Source organism: Pantherophis guttatus, chromosome 2, assembly GCF_059756535.1.
Source record: "Pantherophis guttatus breed Tessera chromosome 2, ASM5975653v1, whole genome shotgun sequence".
Classification (NCBI taxonomy): domain Eukaryota; kingdom Metazoa; phylum Chordata; class Lepidosauria; order Squamata; family Colubridae; genus Pantherophis; species Pantherophis guttatus.
Genome location: NC_142064.1, coordinates 250,072,079 through 250,093,620, shown reverse-complemented (window position 1 = coordinate 250,093,620; position 21,542 = coordinate 250,072,079). Strand labels below are relative to the sequence as shown.

The following is a 21,542-nucleotide window of genomic DNA, read 5'->3' as shown; positions in this document are numbered from 1 at the left end:
AGAGGGCAATTTAGCCACTTATCCCCCTTTGCAAATAGCCATCCACGTGCTAATAGATGCTTGGAAAATGCATTTGAGAAAAAACATCTGTAACACCAATACAGGCTAGGCTTTGTTCTTTACCTGCCCATCATCACGAAGCCTCTCTTGACCATTGCTCACCATCCACATTTGCAGCATCTCACCAGCATTAGTTAAATCGCAGCCCTTTTTTCCTCATGCTGCCATTCCTGTCCCCTCCATGGGAAGGAATTGTGCAAAGATATGATTTGAAACTGCTGCAGAACCTCTTATGCCACATCGTCCTCGATCCTGCATTCTACAGCCGCACGCAAAAAAATTGGGCCTCCTTCTCAAATGTTATCTTTCAGTCACAGGGAGTCCTCGACTTAGGACCACAATTGGGCCCAAAATATCTCTTGCTAAGCGAGGCCGTTGTTAAGTGAGCTTTGCCCCATTTTACGACCTTTCTTGCCACAGTTGTTAAGTGTACCTCTGCAGTCAGTAACACGGTTGTTAAGTGAATTTGCCTTCCCCGTTGACTTTGTTTGTCAGAAGATTGCAATGACTCTGGGATACAGCAACCGTCATAAATATGAGTCAGTTGCCAAGCATCTGAATTTTGATCACCTGACCACAGGGATGCTGCAAGCGGTTGTAAGTGTGGAAAATGGTCATAAGTCACTTTTTTTTTCAGTGCATTGTAATTTCTGACAATCACTAAATGGATGGTTATAAATTGAGAACCACCTATAATCCCTAGGTAAGTAGAAGCGAATGTAATCTGTAGGTGGTACAAAGAAAAACACAGCATCTTTCTGCAAATCTGAATGCATACTCACTTATTTGTGTGCCGTTTACAGATTCAGAATAAGAAAATGGTGACTGAGAAGTGCAATTGTTGGACACCCTTTCCAGTTGATTCCTTGCTATTTTTTAAATTTACTGAGAAGGCCCAAAAAGGTGACTGATTTATTAAGCCTATTATTAGCCAGTTCCATAGGTGAGCCACAAATTCTTCGAAACTTCTGACTCCTCAGTTTGTAATTGCTGTTCTGTCTATTGTCTGCTACTGTGAGTTTCCCTAAGTAGCTGTTTGAGCATTTGAAAATGAAGGAACTGACTCTTACAAAATAGGGGGTGGTTATAAGAAAAATATCTAAATGCTTCAGCTAGCAGTTTCAGGGAAAGAAGTGTGTTTAGGAGATGGGAGTTGTGTGGAACTGCTGAAATCAAGGCAATATATAGAACATCAAGAAAGATATCTGCTAGAACTGCTCCCAAACTGGCCATATCTGCAAAACTGAACCCACAAGTGACTCCAAAAAAAAACCCAGCTGACGCTGGAATACATGTCAACAAGTCCACATTTTACAGCATTACCTATACCAGTGACGGCTAACCTTTTTGCTATTACGTGCCAAAAGAGGGGGGGGTGAGCGGGGGAGGGGTGTCGCGCACACATGTGCCCACACCCATAATTCAATGCGCTTCACACACACACACCGCACATGTGCGCGTGACCCCCCTGCACTCCCCCCGCTTTTGGCATGCAATGGCACAGTGGGACCGGAAGGCCAGTTTTTCACTCTCCCCAGGCTCCAGAGCCTTTCTAGGAGCCTGGGGAGGGCGAAAACGGCCTTCCCCACCCCCCCAGATGCCCTCTGGAGGCCAGAAATGGCTCATTTGCCGACTTCCGGAAGGCCCGAAAATCAGCTGGCCGGTGCACGCATGCCCGCCAGAGCTGACCTAGGGCAACGCTCGCGTGCCCACCAATATGGCTCCATGTGCCATCTGTGGTACTCGTGCCATAGGTTCGCCATCACGGACCTATAGAATACAATGATCTGTGTAGGACAGTTTTGAGAAGGAAACTTCCTCGCCAACTTCATCATAAACAGAATTGTCTAAAGCATGCAGAAGATAAAACCTTGTACCAATGAAGTTACCATCAATCAAAATCGAGCTGGAAGGGACCTTGGAGGTCATCTAGTCCAACCCACTGCTCAAGCAGGATACCCTATACCAAATCAGACAAGTGGCTATCCAGTCTCTTCTCAAAAGCCTCCAGTAATGAAGCACCCACAATTTCTGAAGGCAAGCCGTTCCACTTGTCCTCGCTGTTAGGAAGTTTCTTTTTAATTCCAGGTTGCTTCTCTCCTTGATTAGTTTCCATCCATTGTTTCTTGTCCTACCCTCCGGTGCTTTGGAAAATAAATTGACTCCCACCTCTTTGTGGTAGCCTCTGAAATACTGGAATGCTGCTATCGTGCCCTTTCATTACCCTTTTGATAATGAAATGTCTGCAGCAACCAACCGAGCTCAGAGAACAGCAAGGACCCCACAATCTAACCCTGACCCACAATTAACCTTCTCTATCCAAACTTTGATAAGCCTGAAATGTTTTAGAATAAAATGATTGGCTTGATGAAACAATAGTATCACCCATAGCCACACTCAATATTCTTGCAGAAAAAAAGGATGAAGAATTTGTCAGTTGTTGGGCATGGGGCTAATTGTATTATACTTTGATGTTGTGTGGCAGCCAGTGGCACAGGAAATACCCTGTGGATGAAAAGGATGAATAGATTCATCTAAATATCAGCATATCCTAAGAAACTGCTCTCCTACGGCCAGCGTAGAATTTAAAGCTGAAAAGAAGTTGGGTTTTTCAGCAAAAGAATGACCTGAAACGTATCTCCAAATATGAAGGTTTGAATGGCCTTCACAGTCCTCAGACTTGAACAGGACTGAAAAGTCCCAAACGTGCAGTGACCCAAGAATATTTTTGATCTGGAAGAATTCTGCAAGGAAGAGTGGGTGGGTGGGGGGATTCCCAAAACAAGAACAGAAGGATTCTTAAGATTGTGACTTGGAAGTTATTATTTGTTCCGAAGGAAGTATCTTAATGTAGGTAAACTATTGCACCTAAATTATAGTAAGTAGGCATTCAGTTTTGCAGAAAGATATTACATTTAATTTTTACCATATAGAAATTATTTCAGTTTCTGTTCGCCGCCCTAAGGGATTTATTGAAACGTAGGACCAAGGGGAATCAAAACACGGGCATGCCATTGTAGCTTTGGTACACAAGCATATTGTACCCTACTAATAAAACGGATGGTCTGAGCAACAGATAGTTCCAGTTGCTATCCTCTTGAATCTGAGAGGCTTGCAGTGCTGAAGTGCTACGTTGTAATGAAGAATTGATGAGTCTGAGTTAGGAAAGTCTTTCGAGAAGAAATTAACAGACCATAATACTCTTACTCTTGAAGAAGAGTAATTCAAAAAAGAAAAATGGCTCGGCCTATAATGCAAGCAGAAGATAGACTACCTTCAGCACAGCTAGGATAAGCTGAGTGATATCTTCAATATCTATCTGGGTGGCATTGACCTCTCTCGGCTGTGTCTTACAAATTTGTGAGATGGGAAGAGTGGCATTGTTCTTGCTTCAGGTAATTGCATCTCCTTCTTTTCTCGCTGCCTCCTCCAAGGGCTTCAGGTTTTGACGCTTGTGTTCTGTTGTAAAATTGGAATTGATTAAATTCCAAGGCTACTTTGTTATTCTGTCATTCTGAAGAGGTGGCCTTAGGATAATGACTTCTGGGATATTTGATTTATGGAAAGCGGCATTCATACTAAAACAATGAAGCTCTGGATTACCATAAGGTGCTCCAGTATATCATTAACCCAACAATTTAGCATTGGATTATTTACCTGGAAAGAAGATGATGGTTGAGGAGTGCAAGATTCTGCTTCGGCATCCTTCTCCTAATCAGGTTGAACCCTGTTTAGACTCTTGTCTAAACTCTGTTTAGACTATCCTGCTTTAGCAGAGAAGTTAGTTTGGTTTCCATTTTTTAATGTGAATGTCCCTGATTCACACCTCTGAATCTGTATGCAAACTTACAGACCCAAACCCACCTTTTTGAGTATTTTTATGCTATTCGCAATTTTTAAAAAAAGATATGCACAAAAAAAATGTGTTGAGGAAAGTGTGCATAAACATACAGGAGAAAAAAATACTTGTGGAAAAAATTATATCCTGTGAAATATGCACTAAAAAGGGCATAGGCTGGGGGAAAATGCACACATTTCATGTATTGAAGAACTATTAACTGCTTGGATTAAAGCAATCCACAAACTCAAGCAAATAAGAAGAAAGGAAATAATGTGCAGATTGACATAGGATCAGGCTAAGGATGTGGATGATGTTGAAAAACATGGTTTCATTTGAGCAGAAGAACAAAACGCAACTCAAAACCTTCTGCTAATTGAGTTTGCTGAGTTCCATTAAAACAAAATTTAAAATGGGTTCAGTCTTTTGTTCCAAAACTTAATATCAGGAAGAGTATTCAAAATGGCACATGTTGAGGTTGGAATCCCCTTTTCAATCTCTTTTCTATGACATCGCTTGAAATATCACCACTCAAAATATCTACCTTTTGCTCCAATATGAAATCAAAAATATTAGGTTCTGACCAGTGGTGAAATCCAAATTTTTTTACTACCAGTTCTGTGGGCGTGGTGTGGCTTGGTGAGCGTGGCAGGGGAAGAATACTGCAAAATCCCCATTCCCATCCCACTCTGGGACCAGCCAGAGGTGGTATTTGCCAGTTCTCCGAACTACTCAAAATTTCTACTGTTGGTTCTCTGAGCTACTCAAAATTTCCTCTACCAGTTCTCCAGAACCTGTCAGAACCTGCTGGATTTCACCCCTGGTTCTGACCTCAAAATGAACAGCATTTTGGAATAGCAATAACAATAGCAATAGCACAGACTTATATACCACTTCATAGTGCTTTTACAGCCCTCTCTAAACGATTTTACAGAGTCAGCATATTGCCCCCAACAATCTGGGTCCTCATTTTACTGACCTCAGAACGATGGAAGGCTGAGTCAACCCTGAAACGGTGAGATTTGAACTGCTGAACTTCAGCTAGCAGTCAGCTGAAGTAGCCTGCAGTGCTGCACTCTAACCACTGCGCCACCTCGGAATCCATGAGTTTTGTTTTGGGTTCAAAATATTTCTACCAAAGATGCTAAGCATACCCCTAAAACAGATTACAGTGAGCCAGGTGTTAGGGCAGGAGAAAAAACTGAAGTGAGTAAAATAAATAAGAATACTTTTTTCCCCATCTTTAATTTTCTGTATAGAGAATAGAGAACCAAATGCAGTAATCCTTCTTAGGGAATTTATGGACCCTACAAGGTTCCTTTGAAGCCTTCAGTTTGACAGGTTTGGCATTGCTGTTGATGTTCTGATCAGTCTGTAGAGCACAGATATGATTCGAGTAGCTGATCCCAGAGAACTAATGAAATATAGTAGTTAAAGTATGAGCCTTCAAGTCCCTAATCCCACAGCTATGGATGACTAGGTTAGTCTGTCTTGCTATCTAACCAATCTCACTGACAGTTGTGAGAGGAAAATGTTAGAGGTGCATGTTATATGTCCATCACCTTTGGCTCCTGAAGTAAAGTATGAATCTAATCAATCTACATACAGAAGGTCCTCTTTCAGTCCGTTGAAATTCTGGAAACATTGGAAAAACTGCTAGGGATCAGGAGCCTATGTGCAATTTCCAGTGTCCTACATAAATAGGCCAGCAAACTGAAGATTGGGCAGAGCTGCTAGTGAGCCTGCTTCTATTTATTGACTAAGATGTCAAACAAAGAAACTATTATTTTCATTGCATTCTGAGACAGCTGTTGATAGAAATAAGCTAAGATAGGAGAAACTTAGAATTCCCAAGAGACCCTTTGTTGGGGCAAACAGCAGTCAAAGAGGAGGTGATGGTTAACCATTCAATTAGAATAGAACTGGAAGAGACCTGGAGGTCTTCTAGTCCAACCTCCTGCTCAAGCAGAAGACCCTATACAATTTGAGACAAGTGGCTGTCCAGTCGTTTCTTAAAAACCTCCTTTAAAAAACCTAAAGCACCTACAGCTTCTGAAGCTGTTTCACTGGTTAGTTGTCCTCACTGTTAGGAAGTTTCTCCTTAATTCCAGGTTGCTTCTCTCCTTGATTACTTTCCATCCATCGTTTCTTGTCTTGCCTTCTGATGCTTTGGAGAATAAGTTGGCCCCCTCTTCTTTATGGCAGAACCTGAAATATTGGATTACTGCTATCATATCACCCCAGTCCTTCTTTTCTCTTGATTCATATCCAGAGAATATGCCATACCCAGTTCCTGCAACCATTCCTCATACGTTTTAGCCTCCAGGCCTTTAATCATCCTAGTTGCTCTTCTCTGCAAGAGCCGTGGTGGCGCAGTGGTTAGAATGCTGTACTGCAGGCTACTTCTGCTGGCTGCCGGCTGCCAGCAGTTTGGCAGATTGAATCTCACAAGGCTCAAGGTTGACTCAGCCTTCCATCCTTCCGAGGTGGGTAAAATGAGGACCCAGATTGTTGGGGACAATAGGCTGACTCTGTAAACCGCTTAGAGAGGGCTGGAAAGCTCTGTGAAGTGGTATATAAGTCTAGATGCTATTGCTATTTTTCCCAAAGTCTCAACATCCTTTATTTTGTAATGTGACCAAAACTGGATGCAGTATGATCTTATTAAAGTTTTATAAAACCTAAAGGTTTTCATGCCTGCAGGACTCTTCCCCTTAAATATTCTGCAGGCTACGTTCATCTGGAATGGGTGGGAAATGTTTTAAGTCCATCAGAGGGTCCATTAGTCCCTTTTTGGTTCTTGCAGGTTGGAGAGCATCTGCGCACTGAGAATGTAGTTGGCGCTCCTTTCTTTTTAGCCTCTGTTTTCAGGAGAAGAGATGCCTCTGGTGTAAACAAAATGCTATCAGGACATGGTGTCCTCATTCAGAACCATATTCTGAAGTCCCACATAGCTGATTCATAAGCCATTTTATGTCTTTCCATTAAAAAAAAAAGTATGCCGAAAGGCATCATTCTGCCTTTTCTCTCATTCTCTGTCTCTGTCTGTCTCTCCTTTTTTTTTTAAACCACTCCCCCCCCTCCCCATCTTCCTAAGCTGACAGTATTGTAATTCTCTTATAATGCTAGGCCTTGCATAGAGGGAAAGCAGCTGTTGTGTTCTGAATGGCAAGTCTTTTCCAAGGAGCCAGTACTGGAAAGACAGATGTGGAAAATGCGACAGTAGCAGCTCAGTTGTCCTTAAACTGACAACATGGAGCTTGGAAAAAAAGTGTTCTGTTCCCGAAAAGCCTTTTAAACTGAGATGATGTAGGTCAGTTTGTGCCGAGGTTGAAATCAGAGAATCTGCCGAGACTCACCTTGAAGAAGGGTTGATAACATTCATTGTCCATCTTCCTGAACTGATGCCTTTTAGCTGAGCTGGAACTAAACTCCTAGACTTCTTATCGCCTGCAATCCCAATCCAGCAGGATATGGTAGGTCAGTGATGTCGAACCAATGACACACGTGGCAAAAGTGACATATCGAGATGTTTTGGGTGACATGGCAGCGTTCACCAACACTCAACAACAACTATTCTTGAAAGCACGCCCTGTTCTCGCATGATATTCAGAAGCCACGCGGGAATGGGGTGTGCTGTCACGCAGCCTCCGGACCCTCCGAAAATAAATTTATTTTGCTCATATTTCATTTTTGCAATTATTTTTTATTTATTTCTATAATCCATGGGATCACACCTGATTGGACTGTTGTTTTTTTTTTTAAAAGTAAATGAATATGTAAAGAGTTGTTTCTCTTTTGTTGGGGCAGTGACACAACAGGAGTGTCAAGTTAGGCATTTTCTGAATTTTTGACACCCTGAGCCTAAAAGCCTCACTATCATTGGGGCAGCGTAATCTGTTGCTCCAAATGCAAATAGTCCTTGTCTTAACAACCATTGGTTTAGTGACAGTGGCACTGACTTATGACTGTTTTTCACGCTTATGACGGTTGCAGCATCCCCACTGTTACGTGTTCAAAATTCAGACGCTTGGCAACTGACTCGTATTTATGACGGTTGCAGTATCTTGGGGTCATGTGACCACCTTTTGAGACCTTCTGACAAGCAAAGTCAATGTGGAAGCCAGATTCACCTAACAACCGTGCTACTAACTTAACAACTATAGTGATTCGCTTAAGAGCTGTGCAAGAAAGGTTGTAAAATGGGGCAAAGCTCACTTAACAATTGTCTTGCTCAGCAATGGAAGTTTTGGGCTCAAAAGCTCAGTGGTCCTAAGTCAAGGATCGCCTGTAAATTTACTTCTTTGAGATTTTTGGTTTTACTCCCACATCTGCTCCATGGAGGTTTAATTCAGGAAGGTCCATTAGTGCTCTTGGTAAGTTATGAATCCTTCCCAATTGCCTTACAATGTACCTTACCTGTAGGCCAACCCCTATCTGGAGTGATGAATTCAGTATAGGACAGTGGTCAGCAACCCTCAGCTCTGGAGCCACATGTGGCTCTTTCATCCCTCTGCTGCGGCTCCCTGTTGCTGGTCAGTTCCACAATTGATAGGGCTTTTGGTTAGGACAGGTAGTGGGAAAAGGATATCGTGCTAGGAGCAGACTCTATGGTGAGGGAACTGACTTCCAGTCAGCAGAGGAAAAAGGACGTCGCGCTAGGAGGAGACTCTATGGTGGGGGAACTGGACTTTCGGTCGACTCCAGAATTGAATGGGGGCTTCCAGTTAGGACCTTTGTGGCTCTTTGAGTGTTTAAGGTTGCCGACCCCCGGTATAGGAATTAGAGGTGTAGTTTTGCCTGGGAGAAAAAGCATCTTGTGGCCCCTAAGAAGACCATTTTGACAAAAGATTTTTAGAACCCACCATCCTATGTTTAATCGTTTTGGTCAGTTGGTAGATAGGTGTATCTCCAGGCACATCTTGAGAGGAAAAGATGGGAGCTCATGAAAGCCATAACAGTGAAAAAAGAGAAGCAAATTCTGTAGCATTTGAAGTTTTGCTGTGAACGTCCTGTTACAAATCAGTTTCATTAGAGGTTTGGAGAACCCCACAAAGAAGAAATGTGCTTGGAAACCAGATGCTGTATTTAGTGTGAATAAGTGAAATGGTTTTCTTCAAGGGGGGGGGGAGAGAAACCTCTGGGGGTGGGTAGATCTTTATTTCTATTGATTTATCGAATTGATACCCTGCCTCTATCTGATTGGATTCTAGACAGTTTATAATTTATAGTGATATACAATAATATTACTCTGCATGTGTGTGTGTTGGAGGTGATACATTATATGATACATTATATATGTGTTAATGTATTTTATGATGTGTAATAAAGTTGAGACTTTGGGGGAAGTGCAGAGAAGAGCAACTAGGATGATTAAAGGCATGGAGACTAAAATGTATGAAGAATGGTTGCAGGAACTGGGTATGGCTAATGTACAGAAAAGAAGGACTACAGGTGGCATAATAGCAGTATTCCAGTATTTGAGAGGCTGCCACAAAGAAGAGGAGGCCAACTTATTTTCCAAAGGAACAGAGGGCAGGAGAAGAAACAATGAATGGAAACTAATCAAGGAGAGAAGCAACCTGGAATTAAAGAGAAACTTCCTAACAGTGAGGACAATTAACCAGCTTGCCTTCGGAAGTTGTAGGTGCTTCATCACTGGAGGTTTTTAAGAAGAGACTGGACAGCCACTTGTCTCAAATTGTGTAGGGTCTCCTGCTTGAGCAGAGGGTTGGACTAGAAGACCTCCGAAGTCCCTTCCAGCTCTATTCTGATCGATTGATTGCATATAAAATGATATAATAAAACTTTGTCTGACATATGACTGAAAGGTCTCAGAAGGCCTTTACAGTTTTCTAGAAAACCCTAAGAATGGGCCGTTTCAGCTTGGGGGGAGATAGGCTATTACTTAGGAAGGAAATCTCTACAGGAATCTCCTCCTGTTCCATCATATTCCCTTTTTTTAAAAAAAATTGATTTATATGCCGCCCTTCTCCGGAGACTCAGGGCGGCTTACAGTGCGTTAAGCAATAGCCTTCATACTTTTGTATATTTATACAAAGTCAGCTTATTGCCCCTACAATCCGGGTCCTCATTTCACCTACCTTAGAAAGGATGGAAGGCTGAGTCAACCTTGAGCCTGGTGAGATTTGAACTTGCAGTAATTGCAGGCAACAGATGTAAGTGGATGTTAATTAGTCTGCTGAGTCACCAGAGCTCCTTGAAAGGAGGAGACCTTGAATAAGCACTCTCCGGTCATCAAGGGTTGGGTGGGCAGAATTTATTTGGTCAAAGTGGTCTGCCGTATCTACCCAAACTCCCAAGCCGTATAGCAACCAAGCATGCATATGACATTTAGGGATACACTGGTAACCAATGCAGCAGTGATGTGGCATGTTATTTTGAGACTGGCCAATAAGCATGTGGGCCACACTATTTTGGACCAGCTGAAATTTCCAGGGGTTTTTCAAGGGTAGCTGCATGTAGCTAGAAGATGACAAGGTCAGGAATGATTGTCTTCCATCCATCCTGTTCACCAGTGGGGTATGAGCTGAAACTGTACCAAGATCTTCCTGGCCACAGCATCCCCCTCATAGAGGATATGAATCCAGAAAATCCTCTAAGGGTTTGGGATAGGCATAGGAGGTATTATTTAGAATAGAATAGAATAACAGAGTTGGAAGGGACCTTGAAGGTCTTCTAGTCCAACCCCTTGCTAAGGCAGGAAACCCTACATCATTTCAGGACAAATGGTTGTTCAATCTTTTCTTAAAAACTTCCAGTGTTGGAGCATTCACAACTTCTGGAGGCAAGTTGTTCCACTGATTAATTGTTCTAACTGTCAGGAAATTTCTCCTTAGTTCTAAGTTGCTTCTCTCTTTGATTAGTTTCCACCCGTTGCGTCTTGTCCTACCCTCAGGTGCTTTGGAGAACAGCTTGACTCCCTCTTCTTTGTGGCAGCCCCTGAGATATTGGAACACTGCTATCATGTCTCCCCTAGTCCTTCTTTTCATCAAACTAGACATACCCAGTTCCTGCAATCGTTTTTCATATGTTTTAGCCTCCAGTCCCCTAATATCTTTGATGGACATAGACCTCTGGTTTTACTGGAAGACAATACAAAGAATTTGGGCTTCTCAGTTGTACCTGCTGAGTAGGCCCTTGAATTAGACTAGAGGATTTTGTGACATGAAATACTCCGATATGCCACCTCTGTTTTGAAATGTTTCATCTTGTAACAGGGAGTTCCATCTGCTAATCCTGCAGTCCCGATGTGGAAGCTGGAAGATAAATCCCTTTTTTCGCATTCTCTTTCTCTCTCTCTCTCTGTCTCTGTCTCTCTCTCTCTCCTGACTCCTGTGTTTGTGAAGCTGACAGGATAAATAGCAAACCCAGTTGGCTGCCATTCTGTTTGGACTTCTGTTTTTGTTTTTTAATCCAAGCCTTCCAACGTATCCTCTCGCTGCTCTTTCCGGACTCGAAGCTGGTGGCAGTGGGTGGTTTTCTACTGCTTCCATTCAAATTAACAGTGCCGGTTTCTAGCCTGCGAAACACTGGGGCGATGAAAGGGAATTTTTGATGGGCAGGTTGGTGCCATACCCTTGGGATGACCTCTTGGGAGGAAGGCCTGATTCTCTTGGCGAGAAAGAAGGAAGAGCTGCATCTTCAAACACAATAAAGATGTTTTTTTTCCCCCTTCTTCTTAAGACATTTAATGCCTTTGAACTATAATCTCCCTTAGTTTTTCTCTCATCTGTTATGAGTTGCTTGCTTTTCTTCCTCCCCCTTCCCACTCCCCCCGCCATTAGTACATAGATCAGATGGAGGGGAGGCAAGCCACCGAAGGGAAACCGTGGCCTTACTGCACATAAAGCACCTCTCCTGTGGTTCCTGGCTTTTCACAGAATGGCAGGGAGGAGGGAATAGATTTATGCTCTGAGGTGCAGTTGGAAATCCTTGGGCTTTTCTCCTCTCCTCCTCCTCCCACTCTGGAAAGGGATGCTCCCAACTCGAGCCTGGTGGAGGGAAGAGTTGTGCGTGGCTAATATTGGAGCTACGGGGCCAAGCAGGTTTCATCCCAAAGTTCTTGGATGGGAAGCTCAGCTAGCAGGACAGAGCACGAGTGGCTCTTCCTGTCTCCTGAACAGCGTTCCCTCCCTTAGATGGTGGAGGAAGAGGCAACAGATTTTGTTTGGAGGGGAGGGCGCCGCCTTTCCCCCACTGCTTCTTCTTTTATTCAGTAGCAGGAGAGGGCAGGTGGGATGTGAATCCTGTGGGGCTGGCGTGGCAAATTGCAAGCAAGAGGAAAGGTTGGGGGACGGGAGCGGGGGCGGGGGAAGGAGGCTTTTCCTACTGAGCAGTAATTGGTCAAGGACATGCAATTTCTGGGTTCAACTTGTTGGCAGTCATGTTCTCCTGGACTCCTCGTGTATCTCTGCTTTTCTTTTTTTTCTTTTTTCTTTTTTTTAAAAAAAGGAGTTTTCCAGAACAAGCTTAACCCATGCTCACCCGAAGCAGCTTTCATTTTCCACTTCCTGTGTCGCCTTTTTGCTTGCAGCTTCTTCCTAATCCAAGCTGTAAAATCCAGTGGTGGTTGCGGGAGGGGGAGAGGGGAATAACTCAAGTCACAGGCAAGGAATTCAAATGCATCCAAGCAGACGCGGATTCTCTTCTCTTTGAACCCCTCTCGGTTGTAATGGTGGCATCGCAGGCAAAAAACAAACAAACAAAAACCAAACCCACCACCAGGGCAGTTTTCCTGGGGAATTTCGGCTTCTGCTTTTGGACCATTTCCTGATCATAAACTCAATTTAATTATGCATCAAAGTGCATAAAACAAAAGACGGAGAAGCCACCTGCATCATGACAATTCTGTGCCTCTTCTTCCCCATAAGAGGTCTAGGAAATAACTATGAATAGTTAATCATCTTCTGAGCTACAACAGTATTTCTACATTGCAGCTGTATTTTGTGAGCTCATGTTTAAGACGGAGCTGTGTGAACCAGAACCCACCTAACACCCCCTCCCCCCCCCCAATTTCAGGGGTTAAGACCTCGTTAGGCAGCTTTAGAAAGCCAATATGTCTCAGCCCCTCCCATCCACCTGCCCCATGAAATAATATACGGTAGTGGCACAGTGGTGTATGGTCAGCGTATGGATTTTATGTGAAGTTCTTTTTGACCCTCCTAAAATCGCCTTGTATAAACAGCATTATTGTTGTTCTTACAGGTTGGTGACTCTGACAGAGAGGGAATCCCGGCTTCAGGAAGTGCGCTCAAAGTTCTTGTCTACCTACAACAGCACCGTGGGGCTGAAATTGGTGTCGCCAAGCTCATCGGGAGCCATCGGGGGTCTTCTGGAGCAATTTGTTCGGGGCGTAGGACTCAGAGGAAGCAGTGTCCTTTGACATTTCGTCTGCCCGCCCACCACACTGAATGGGTTACTGTCTAATCCCACCGGTGAAGGAACTTCAAAGCCATGTGACCCCAAATGCCAGCTCCTGGTCTGTGTCGGAAGCCTCGGCTGCCAGATCATCTTCTAAACGGCTGCCTGACCTCCAGCTCTTCTGGGTCCACCTGACTGACTGTGGTTGCAGTCTGGGTTATTTCAAGCTGAGCTGATTTCCACTGGATAACAAGGGGTCCCTCTCCTCAGTCTTTTAGGACTTGGCTAAGCACTGACAAATCACCAGTAAAATGTGTCAAAACTTCCTCGTTCTGACTCGTGTGTGTATGTTTGCTTCCCCTTTACCTACGTCCTACACTTGGTTTAGCCTGGAATGGCACTGAAGATTTTTTTAAAAAATGCTACTTAGAATGTGAGTTCTTTGGGGTGAACAAAGAAGCTGCTAATAGAGGCTCAGGGGTTCATTTGGGCTCTTCTTCAGATCGGCTGCAGAATTCTCTCCAATTCTAGGCAACCTATGAATTCTGGCCCCAAGAAATCTAGATCGCATCCCCCCCCCCCAAAAAAAACCCCATTAATTTGATCGTTCATACAGTAGTTCTGTACCTGTGAGTCAAGCGTGCCTATTTTGTTTAACTCTACAATTTCATTATTTGGCATAATTTATTTTGGGATTGCTAATCATGTAACGATGGAACTCTTCCTATGTCATCCCACTCACTGAAAATCTGATTTAGCTGATATTGCGGCTGCCAAAATCTCGGCAGGCAATACCCATTTGCTTTTAAATAATGCTTTCTTTTCTTTTTCTTTTTTGCTTCACATGAAAGCTGAGATTTTTTTCAGGAAGCATGTTCTCTCGTGCCTTTTCTGTACCACTGAAGAAATCAATTATATTTTAATGCTAGCCTAGATAAGAGTGCTTTTTTCCACCTTGAGTAGAAGGTCTCACATTTAAAAGGAGGAAAAGTAAAATATAAATGCTCCTCCTCTCCTCCTCCTCCTCCTCCTCCTCCTCCTCCTCCTCCTCCTCCTCCTCCTCCTCCTCCTCCTCTTCTTCTTCTTCTTCTTCTTCTTCTTCTTCTTCTTCTTCTTCTTCTTCTTCTTCTCCTTCTCCTTCTCCTTCTCCTTCTCCTTCTCCTTTTTTTTTTTTTTGCTTCTGAGCAAAAAAGCTTCTGCCCTACCATTTGATTGGAACTTCAGAAAAGAAACTTGCTATAACAAGTTTATATTCATATGTAAAGCAGCACTTTTTGATTGGAATAGCTCTCTGTATTTGCTATTTTTCAGAGGTGCAGGATTGCAGTTCCCTTGCCTGTACTGGGCAGGGAATTATGGAGTTTGAAATCCAACACCTCTGAGATAGCTGGAGTAGATGATTTACAGGTATCTCTATCGGTAGCTAGTGTAGGGCCCTCAAGAGGTTTCGGACTGCAATTCCCAAACTCCCTTGCCATAGATCACGCAGAATGAGATTCATGAGAGAGCACCAGGTGTAAGCTGACAAAGCTGCTGCCGTATACTTCATAAGATGGAGCCACTGATGAAATCAGGTCACATTCTTTACTGATGACCCAATCAATCTATTCCTTCCTCTCATTTATATAGCATCGGTAATGAAGCCTAATAATGGCAGGAATTTTCTATGCTATGTTTCCCCCTAAACTTTGATATGAGGTGATTGAGCAAAAGCAGCATGATGTTAAGCTGTTAAAAAGAAAAAGAAATCAAACATCACGCTGGAGCTGGAATTGCTTCCTTGTATTCTCGATTTTCAAAAGAACTGCGTGTGTTTTATTGCCGGAGAATCACATACGTTTCCCCCACCTTTAATGGAGGGTAATTAATTACCCACCACAGAATTGGAACCTTGGAAAAGGAAAAAAAAGAAGAAAAAAGAAAAAAAGCTTGGCAGGGGTTCATAAAAGGGAGGGGGGCGTGGCAAAATGCTGATTCTGTATCAAGCACGTTATTTATTTATTTTTTTCATTTGTTTGATGTACTGCTGTGACACTGAGGGAATCCAGGACCAACATTCAATTCATGATTTGAACATGTTGGTACGAAACTGAACTTCTGCCTTTGAGCAAACCCAGAGCCTCGCCTGTATGCTATGGCGTTCTTCAAGGGTGCACTCCTCAGCATAATTGAGAATAAGCATTCCTTGCCCTCGCGGCCTCCGACGAATTGCAATAAATCAGACAATAATCCTAATGTATTCCCGCATCCTGGTTGAGCCGGGCAGCCTGCAAGTCTGGCAGGAGGGCAACTTGCCCTTTCCGAATAAACGAGAGAATTGCGGTTACCAGGCAAGAGACTCCGTTTCCAAAACTCAGCCGCGCTCTGCTTCTCTAAAGACACCGGAGCAGCAGCTACGAAGTCTCTTTCCCCAAGTTTATCGCAGTCGCCCAAAAGTCCCAAATCTGAGCTAGCTTGAATCTCTCGGCTAGGGTGGACTTCCGATCCCAAAATCCCTTCTCTTACTCTCCATCTCCCACTTGGATGGCTTTGGATGAGCGTTCAGAGCGAGCGCTGCGCTGGGCTAACTCACTCCTCTGGCTTCCTCTGTGTGTGTATGTGTTTTGGTTTTTTGGGGGGGTAAGTAGCCCTGCCAGGCATCTGATGAACAACGGCGGACCTTTCAAATTGGAAGCCAGGGGGAAAAGCAAGAAAGAAGGGGAAAGGGGAGCGAGCCTCGATCTCCTGCCCCTGCCACTTTTTTCCCCCCTCCCCTCCCTCTCTCTCCGTTCTCGTGGAGGCGGAGCTGCGAGGGCTTTGAGGAGGGGCCGCCCTTTCTCCAGGCGAGAAGGACTCTCCGGCAAGCGCCACCCGCCGATGGGTTCAGCACCTCGGACAGTTCCTAGGCGCGGCGGTGGGCGGGGGCGAGGCGGAAAGAAAGGGCGGGAGAGTCGTGGTCCTGCCCGGCTCTGGGTCCTCCTCCTCCTCTCCCCCCCCCACCCCCCCAATACGCAACACGTGCTGCCACCTGGCGCGGGAGCGGACGCGGCTAGACGGAGCCAAAAGCCGGAGCCGGCGATCGAAGGAGCCTCCTGCGCCTTCCCACTCCATGGAGAGCGCCCCGCGTTCCCCCTAGCGCTTCTGGAGGCTGCCGGCGGAGATGGCGTCTCCGGGAGCCCTGGAGTCCGCTCCCTCCCGAGTGCCAGCCACCAAGGTGGAGCTCACCATATCCTGCAGGTGAGTGCGGAAGTGGCCGCGGGAAGGGAGGGAGGAAGGAAAGAGAGCCCCCCCACCCACTCACTCACCCACCCACCCGACGACCCCTGATCTTCCTAGCCCCACCGCGGGTGGCTTGGCTAGATCTCAACTCACCTTCCTTTGGGGAGGGCAATGGGATGGAGAGCTATGCTTCTTAGCTGGGAAACCTGCATGAAGACTGTGCAAACTGCGATGAGGAGCAACCCCGGGATATTTTGTTGTTGTTGTTGTACAAAAGTGTATGGCGAATATCCCGCTGGGGTATGTGGGATGTGGAACATAGCGTGCAAGTAGGTCGTTAAAACACTCGATACATTTCGTGATTGCATCCAGTTGGGGTGTGACACTATTATCTAGGATGCTTTCTGTCCAGTGGGGTACAACCAGGGTTGTGAGAGTGCTTGCACATCAACCAGAGTTTCTTTTCTGCATACGTATAATGCTTGGCGTCTTTTTACTCTTGGCATTTCTGTGTGCATGTACTGTCCCTCTCTTCTGCACTTATTCTGCATTTACTTTTCCATGTACTTTTTTCAACCTGGTGTTCACCTTCCATTTATACAGTAGAGTGAACAAGCAGCTCCCCATTTTGTCTTGTGTTGGCAGTGGCCGGTTTGTGCGTATTTATGTTCTTTCAGTATTTGGGATTTAGACGTTTCCCCCCCCCCCAACTAGTTGCCTTTCATGAATATCATTGCAGGCGCTCATATTTGCAAAATGTCATCCACTTGAATTATAAGGCTGGGATAAATCAAATATCACAGTTTCCATCTTGTCCGTAACAAGAAGAATTTTTCTTTAACTAATGAAGATTTAACTACAATCAGGGCTTCTTTGCTTTCTTACAAATTTCAAGCCTATTTTGTTTAAGTTCAGTCTGATATGTTAATATATACAGAGTTCCATGTAAAGTTCTCAACTTGAAAGTATGTCCAATAAATTTGGCAAAATCCCTGAAATCTCTTCATAGAAAAAAATATATCTTTCTACGCGTCGTGATTAAAAGTTTTAAAACATATGTTAGCTTTTGTGAGAAGCCCAGAAATTGGAGACAAATAGAATTTCCAATTGTCAAAACTTCAAAACACCAATACAGTGTTCCCCTTCACTTTTTTTTTTTTGCTTCATATGTAAACGCTGTTGCCTCCCAATATTCATGTTTAAATGCTTTTGCCTTTGAATCCATGTTTCAGTACCCATGAATAGAATCTAATAGAATGTCAGCTTGCACATTTGTCAGAAATTAAGCATGGAAATGATCTCTGGCATTTATGGTTTGTTCATTTTGCCAACCTACCCAACTCGGACCATTTATTCCACTAGCTTAATAGAGGGTTTTATTTGGGTGGCAAAAATCTATGTGCCATCCCAAAGTCTCACCAGTTTGGATGCACGCAAAAGATTGGGTAGTTTCTCCCATGGGGGGTTGTGATACGTATTTGAGGAGAAGATGGGCGAGAGTTGTGCCTTTTTGGCCCTTGTGGGCTCCCAATGGTTAGGAAGCCAGGTATAAGTAGATTGGGAAGGCTGATGGGGGAGCCTAGCTGCAGGGAGAGGAGAAGGCCTGTACCGCAGCAGTGCTGTAAGTGAATTGTTCCTGGCCCCTGGAGGCTGGGTTTAAAAATAGATCTGAATGGATAGAGAACAGAAGCCTTCCGTCAAGGAGAGGAGAGTAGTTCCCACCAACGATAAGCATCGTCCGTTTTTGGTAGGAAAAGAGCAGGAACCTCTGTCCCATGAGGAATAGAAAGCAGGTGTGGCTTTTGGTGCTACAAGGCCAAGGGGTGTCATTGTCACCTATGGTAAGCCTGCCAGGGAGGAAGCAAAGAGCAGAGAATATGGTGCCAAGGAAGGTAAGTGCACAGGGAGGTAAAAGTTGGCTTCGTATTTAGCAGCTCTCTTCTGGGGATAGGTGACGGACACTTGCCCTTCTGCTCTTTTTTTTTTTTTTGCTTTAATTTATATGCCGCCCTTCTCCGGAGACTCAGGGCGGCTTACAATGCATTAAGCAATAGCCTTCATACTTTTGTATATTTATACAAAGTCAGCTTATTGCCCCCACAATCTGGGTCCTCATTTTACCTACCTTTGAAAGGATGGAAGGCTGAGTCAACCTTGAGCCTGGTGGGATATGAACTTGCAGTAATTGCAGACAGCTGGTGTTAATCACAATGCTTTAATCCACTGTGCTACCAAGGCTCTTTAACTATCTTAACTATCCCAAAGGCAGGTTTTTTTGGTCATTGTAGGCTGAATTCAAAGTTCAGGCGCAACTATATTTTTATGTTTCAGCTGCGATATTTTGGGGTTCCTGGGTTTCTCGGGGGGACGGGACAAAAAGGGAGTTTTCAGGAAAATGCAGCTAGTCCTCGATTTACAACAGTTCGTTTAAGTGACCGTTCAAAGTCACAACGGCACTGAAAAAAAGTGACTTAGGATCGCTTTTCACACTTACGACCGTTGCAGCATCATGTGATCAAAGTTCAGACACTGGGCCACTGATTCATATTTGTGACGGTTGTAGTGTCCCAGGGTCATGAGATCCCCTTTTACGAGCCTCTGACAAGCAAAAGTCAACGGAGAAGCCAGATCCATTTAACAACCGTGTTACTAACTGAACGACTGCAGTGATTCACTTAACAGCTGTGGCAAGAAAAATGGGGCAAAATTCACTTAATGTCTCACCGAACAACATAAATTTTGGGTCAATGGTGGTCGTAAGTCAAGGACTGCCTGGAATTTGCATCATGGTGGGGCAATGGTTAGAATGCAGCACTGCAGGCTACTTCTGCTGACTGCCGGCTGACTGCAGTTCAGCAGTTTAAATTTCACCAGGCTCAAGGTTGACTCAGCTTTCCATCCTTCCGAGGTGGGTAAAATGAGGACCCAGATTGTTGGGGGCAATAAGCTGACTCTGTAAACCGCTTAGAGAGGGCTGTAAAAGCACTGTGAAGCGGTATATAAGTCTAAGTGCTATTGCTATTTGGACCAACCAGGTGGCAAAGGGAGATGTAAGGATGGCAAATAGAGAAGAAAACTTACCGAGGAGTCAAATGAACCTGTCTCCAAAGGTGGGCCTACTGTACAATAGTACAGGTAGTCAATTTACAACCATTCGTTTAATGTCTATGGAGATTCTCAGTCATCTAGGTCATGGTTGTCCCAAAGGTGCTATTTTTCAAGAGGCAACTGGATTTTCTTGTTTTTCTTGGAAGGCGTTTCCCTTCTCATCCAAGAAGCTTCTTCGGCTCTGGCTGGATTCTGAACCCTTCCATTCCCCACCATCCAATCAGAGCTGAAGAAGCTTCTTGGATGAGAAGCCAAATGCCTTCCAAGAAAAACCAGAAAGTCCAATTGCCTCTTGAAAAAAAAAAAAACACCTTTGGGACAACCATCCGTTTAGCAACCGTTTGAGGTTACGATGGCACTGAAAAAGTGACTTACAGCCGGCTCTCCAACTTACAACTGTTGCACATCCCCATCATCACATCATCAAAATTCAGGTGCTTGGCAATTGCCATGTATTTACTGTATGATGGTGCAACATCCTGGGCTCATGTCCTTCCTAGCCAGCTTCTGACATGCAAAGTTAATGGGGGAAGCCGGATTCACTGAACAACTGTAGTGATTTCCTCAACAACAATGGCAAAAATAAATGTTGTAAAATTGGGTACGCCCCACTTAACAACTGCCTTGCTTAACAATGGAAATTTGGTCCCAATTGTGGTCATAAATTGAGGACCATACCTGTTCTGTACAATAGACCCATCCATGAAGTCAGTGGTGGGATTCAAGTAATTTAACAACCAGTTCTCTGCCCTAATGATTTCTTCCAACTACCAGTTTGCCAAACTGCTCAGAAAGTTAACAACCGGTTCTCCCGAAGTGGTGCGAACTGGCTGAATCCCACCACTGCATGAAGTCATATTCAAGTTCATGTTTAGATTCAGCTAAGTTTAGGTTAGTCTTCTCTAACTTGGTGTTTTTTAGACAGGTTAATCTAGGAATCTCCAACTTTGGCAACTTTAAGGCTTGTGGACTTCAGCTCCCAGAATTCCTCAGCCAGCAAAGTAGAGCAGGTGACCCTCAAACAAACCCTAACAGCAGAAGAGGGGGAAATTACCATAGGCTAGCAGGGAGGGAAAATTCAGAAATCCTCCTTAACTATGAAGCCTTGTGGCAACCTTGGTCCAGTCAGCTCCACTTGCTATCTCTGGAGTGAAGATCAAAATGAATAGGCCACAGCTCCTGTCCTGAATGTTGCCAAAGACAAGAAAAATGTCCTCTGAATGTTGTAATTTTGGGGAAGGGAACTCCCAGCACAGAAACTAAGATCAGAGCTGGAAGACAGCATGGGAAGAAATGGTGAAATTCCCCCTTACCCTTTTTATTTTTATTTATTAAATGTATTGGCTGGCCATCTTACCAGAGGATAACCCTTCCCTGACTTTTAACATTCTCCTGTCATTGTGATTCCTCCCCAATCCTTGTTTGTTACTTTGCACATTAAATGCAAAGAAGCATTAATCTTTTACATTCTGAACTTCGTAATATGTTTAGGTTCTTACATGATTAATGCAGTTGCTGAATTAACCTGTTTTCTGTTTCACACAATATGTTGAACAATCCTTTGTCCCACATACTGAACCCTTTACAGTAACATTCATGTCATATGAAGGCAGCTAGCGACATATTTAACTGGCCATATTAGCAATAGCAATACGTAGCACTTAGACTTCACAGTGCTTTACAGCCCTGTCTAAGCATTTTACGAAGCCTATTGCCCCCTAACAATCTGGATCCTCATTTTACCCACCTCGGAAGGATGGAAGGCTGAGTCAACCTTGAATCCGTCAGGGTTGAACTCTTGGCAGTGGGCAGAATTAGCCTGCAATACTACATTCTAACCACTGCGCCACCACAGCTCTTGGTGCACACCTATATTAAGTGTGTTGTACAAACCCAGTCAATGTTTAGGAGTAGATTTAATTTTGTTATGTTTTAAGATTTCTTAAAGAAAAAG

The 21,542-nt window shown here is 44.1% G+C and overlaps 2 protein-coding genes across 6 annotated transcripts in view; both read left to right on the top strand.

The window, feature by feature from the left end:
* The window catches only part of MTMR14 (myotubularin related protein 14), a 123,504-nt gene extending 109,896 nt beyond the window's left edge, over positions 1-13,608 (top strand). For all 4 annotated transcript variants that reach the window (XM_034431760.2, XM_087883815.1, XM_034431758.2 and 1 more), the window contains one exon: positions 13,127-13,608. In XM_034431760.2, coding sequence (XP_034287651.2) covers positions 13,127-13,304 — 178 coding nt within the window. In that variant the 3' untranslated portion in view covers positions 13,305-13,608. The remainder of the gene's footprint in view (positions 1-13,126) is intronic.
* Positions 13,609-16,119: 2,511 nt separating this feature from the next.
* Positions 16,120-21,542, top strand: part of CPNE9 (copine family member 9) — a 70,243-nt gene continuing 64,820 nt past the window's right edge. Inside the window, exon 1 of one of the 2 annotated variants that reach the window (XM_034431752.3) lies at positions 16,120-16,498. In XM_034431752.3, coding sequence (XP_034287643.1) covers positions 16,422-16,498 — 77 coding nt within the window. In that variant the 5' untranslated portion in view covers positions 16,120-16,421. The remainder of the gene's footprint in view (positions 16,499-21,542) is intronic. The other variant, XM_087883812.1, reaches the window with a different exon arrangement.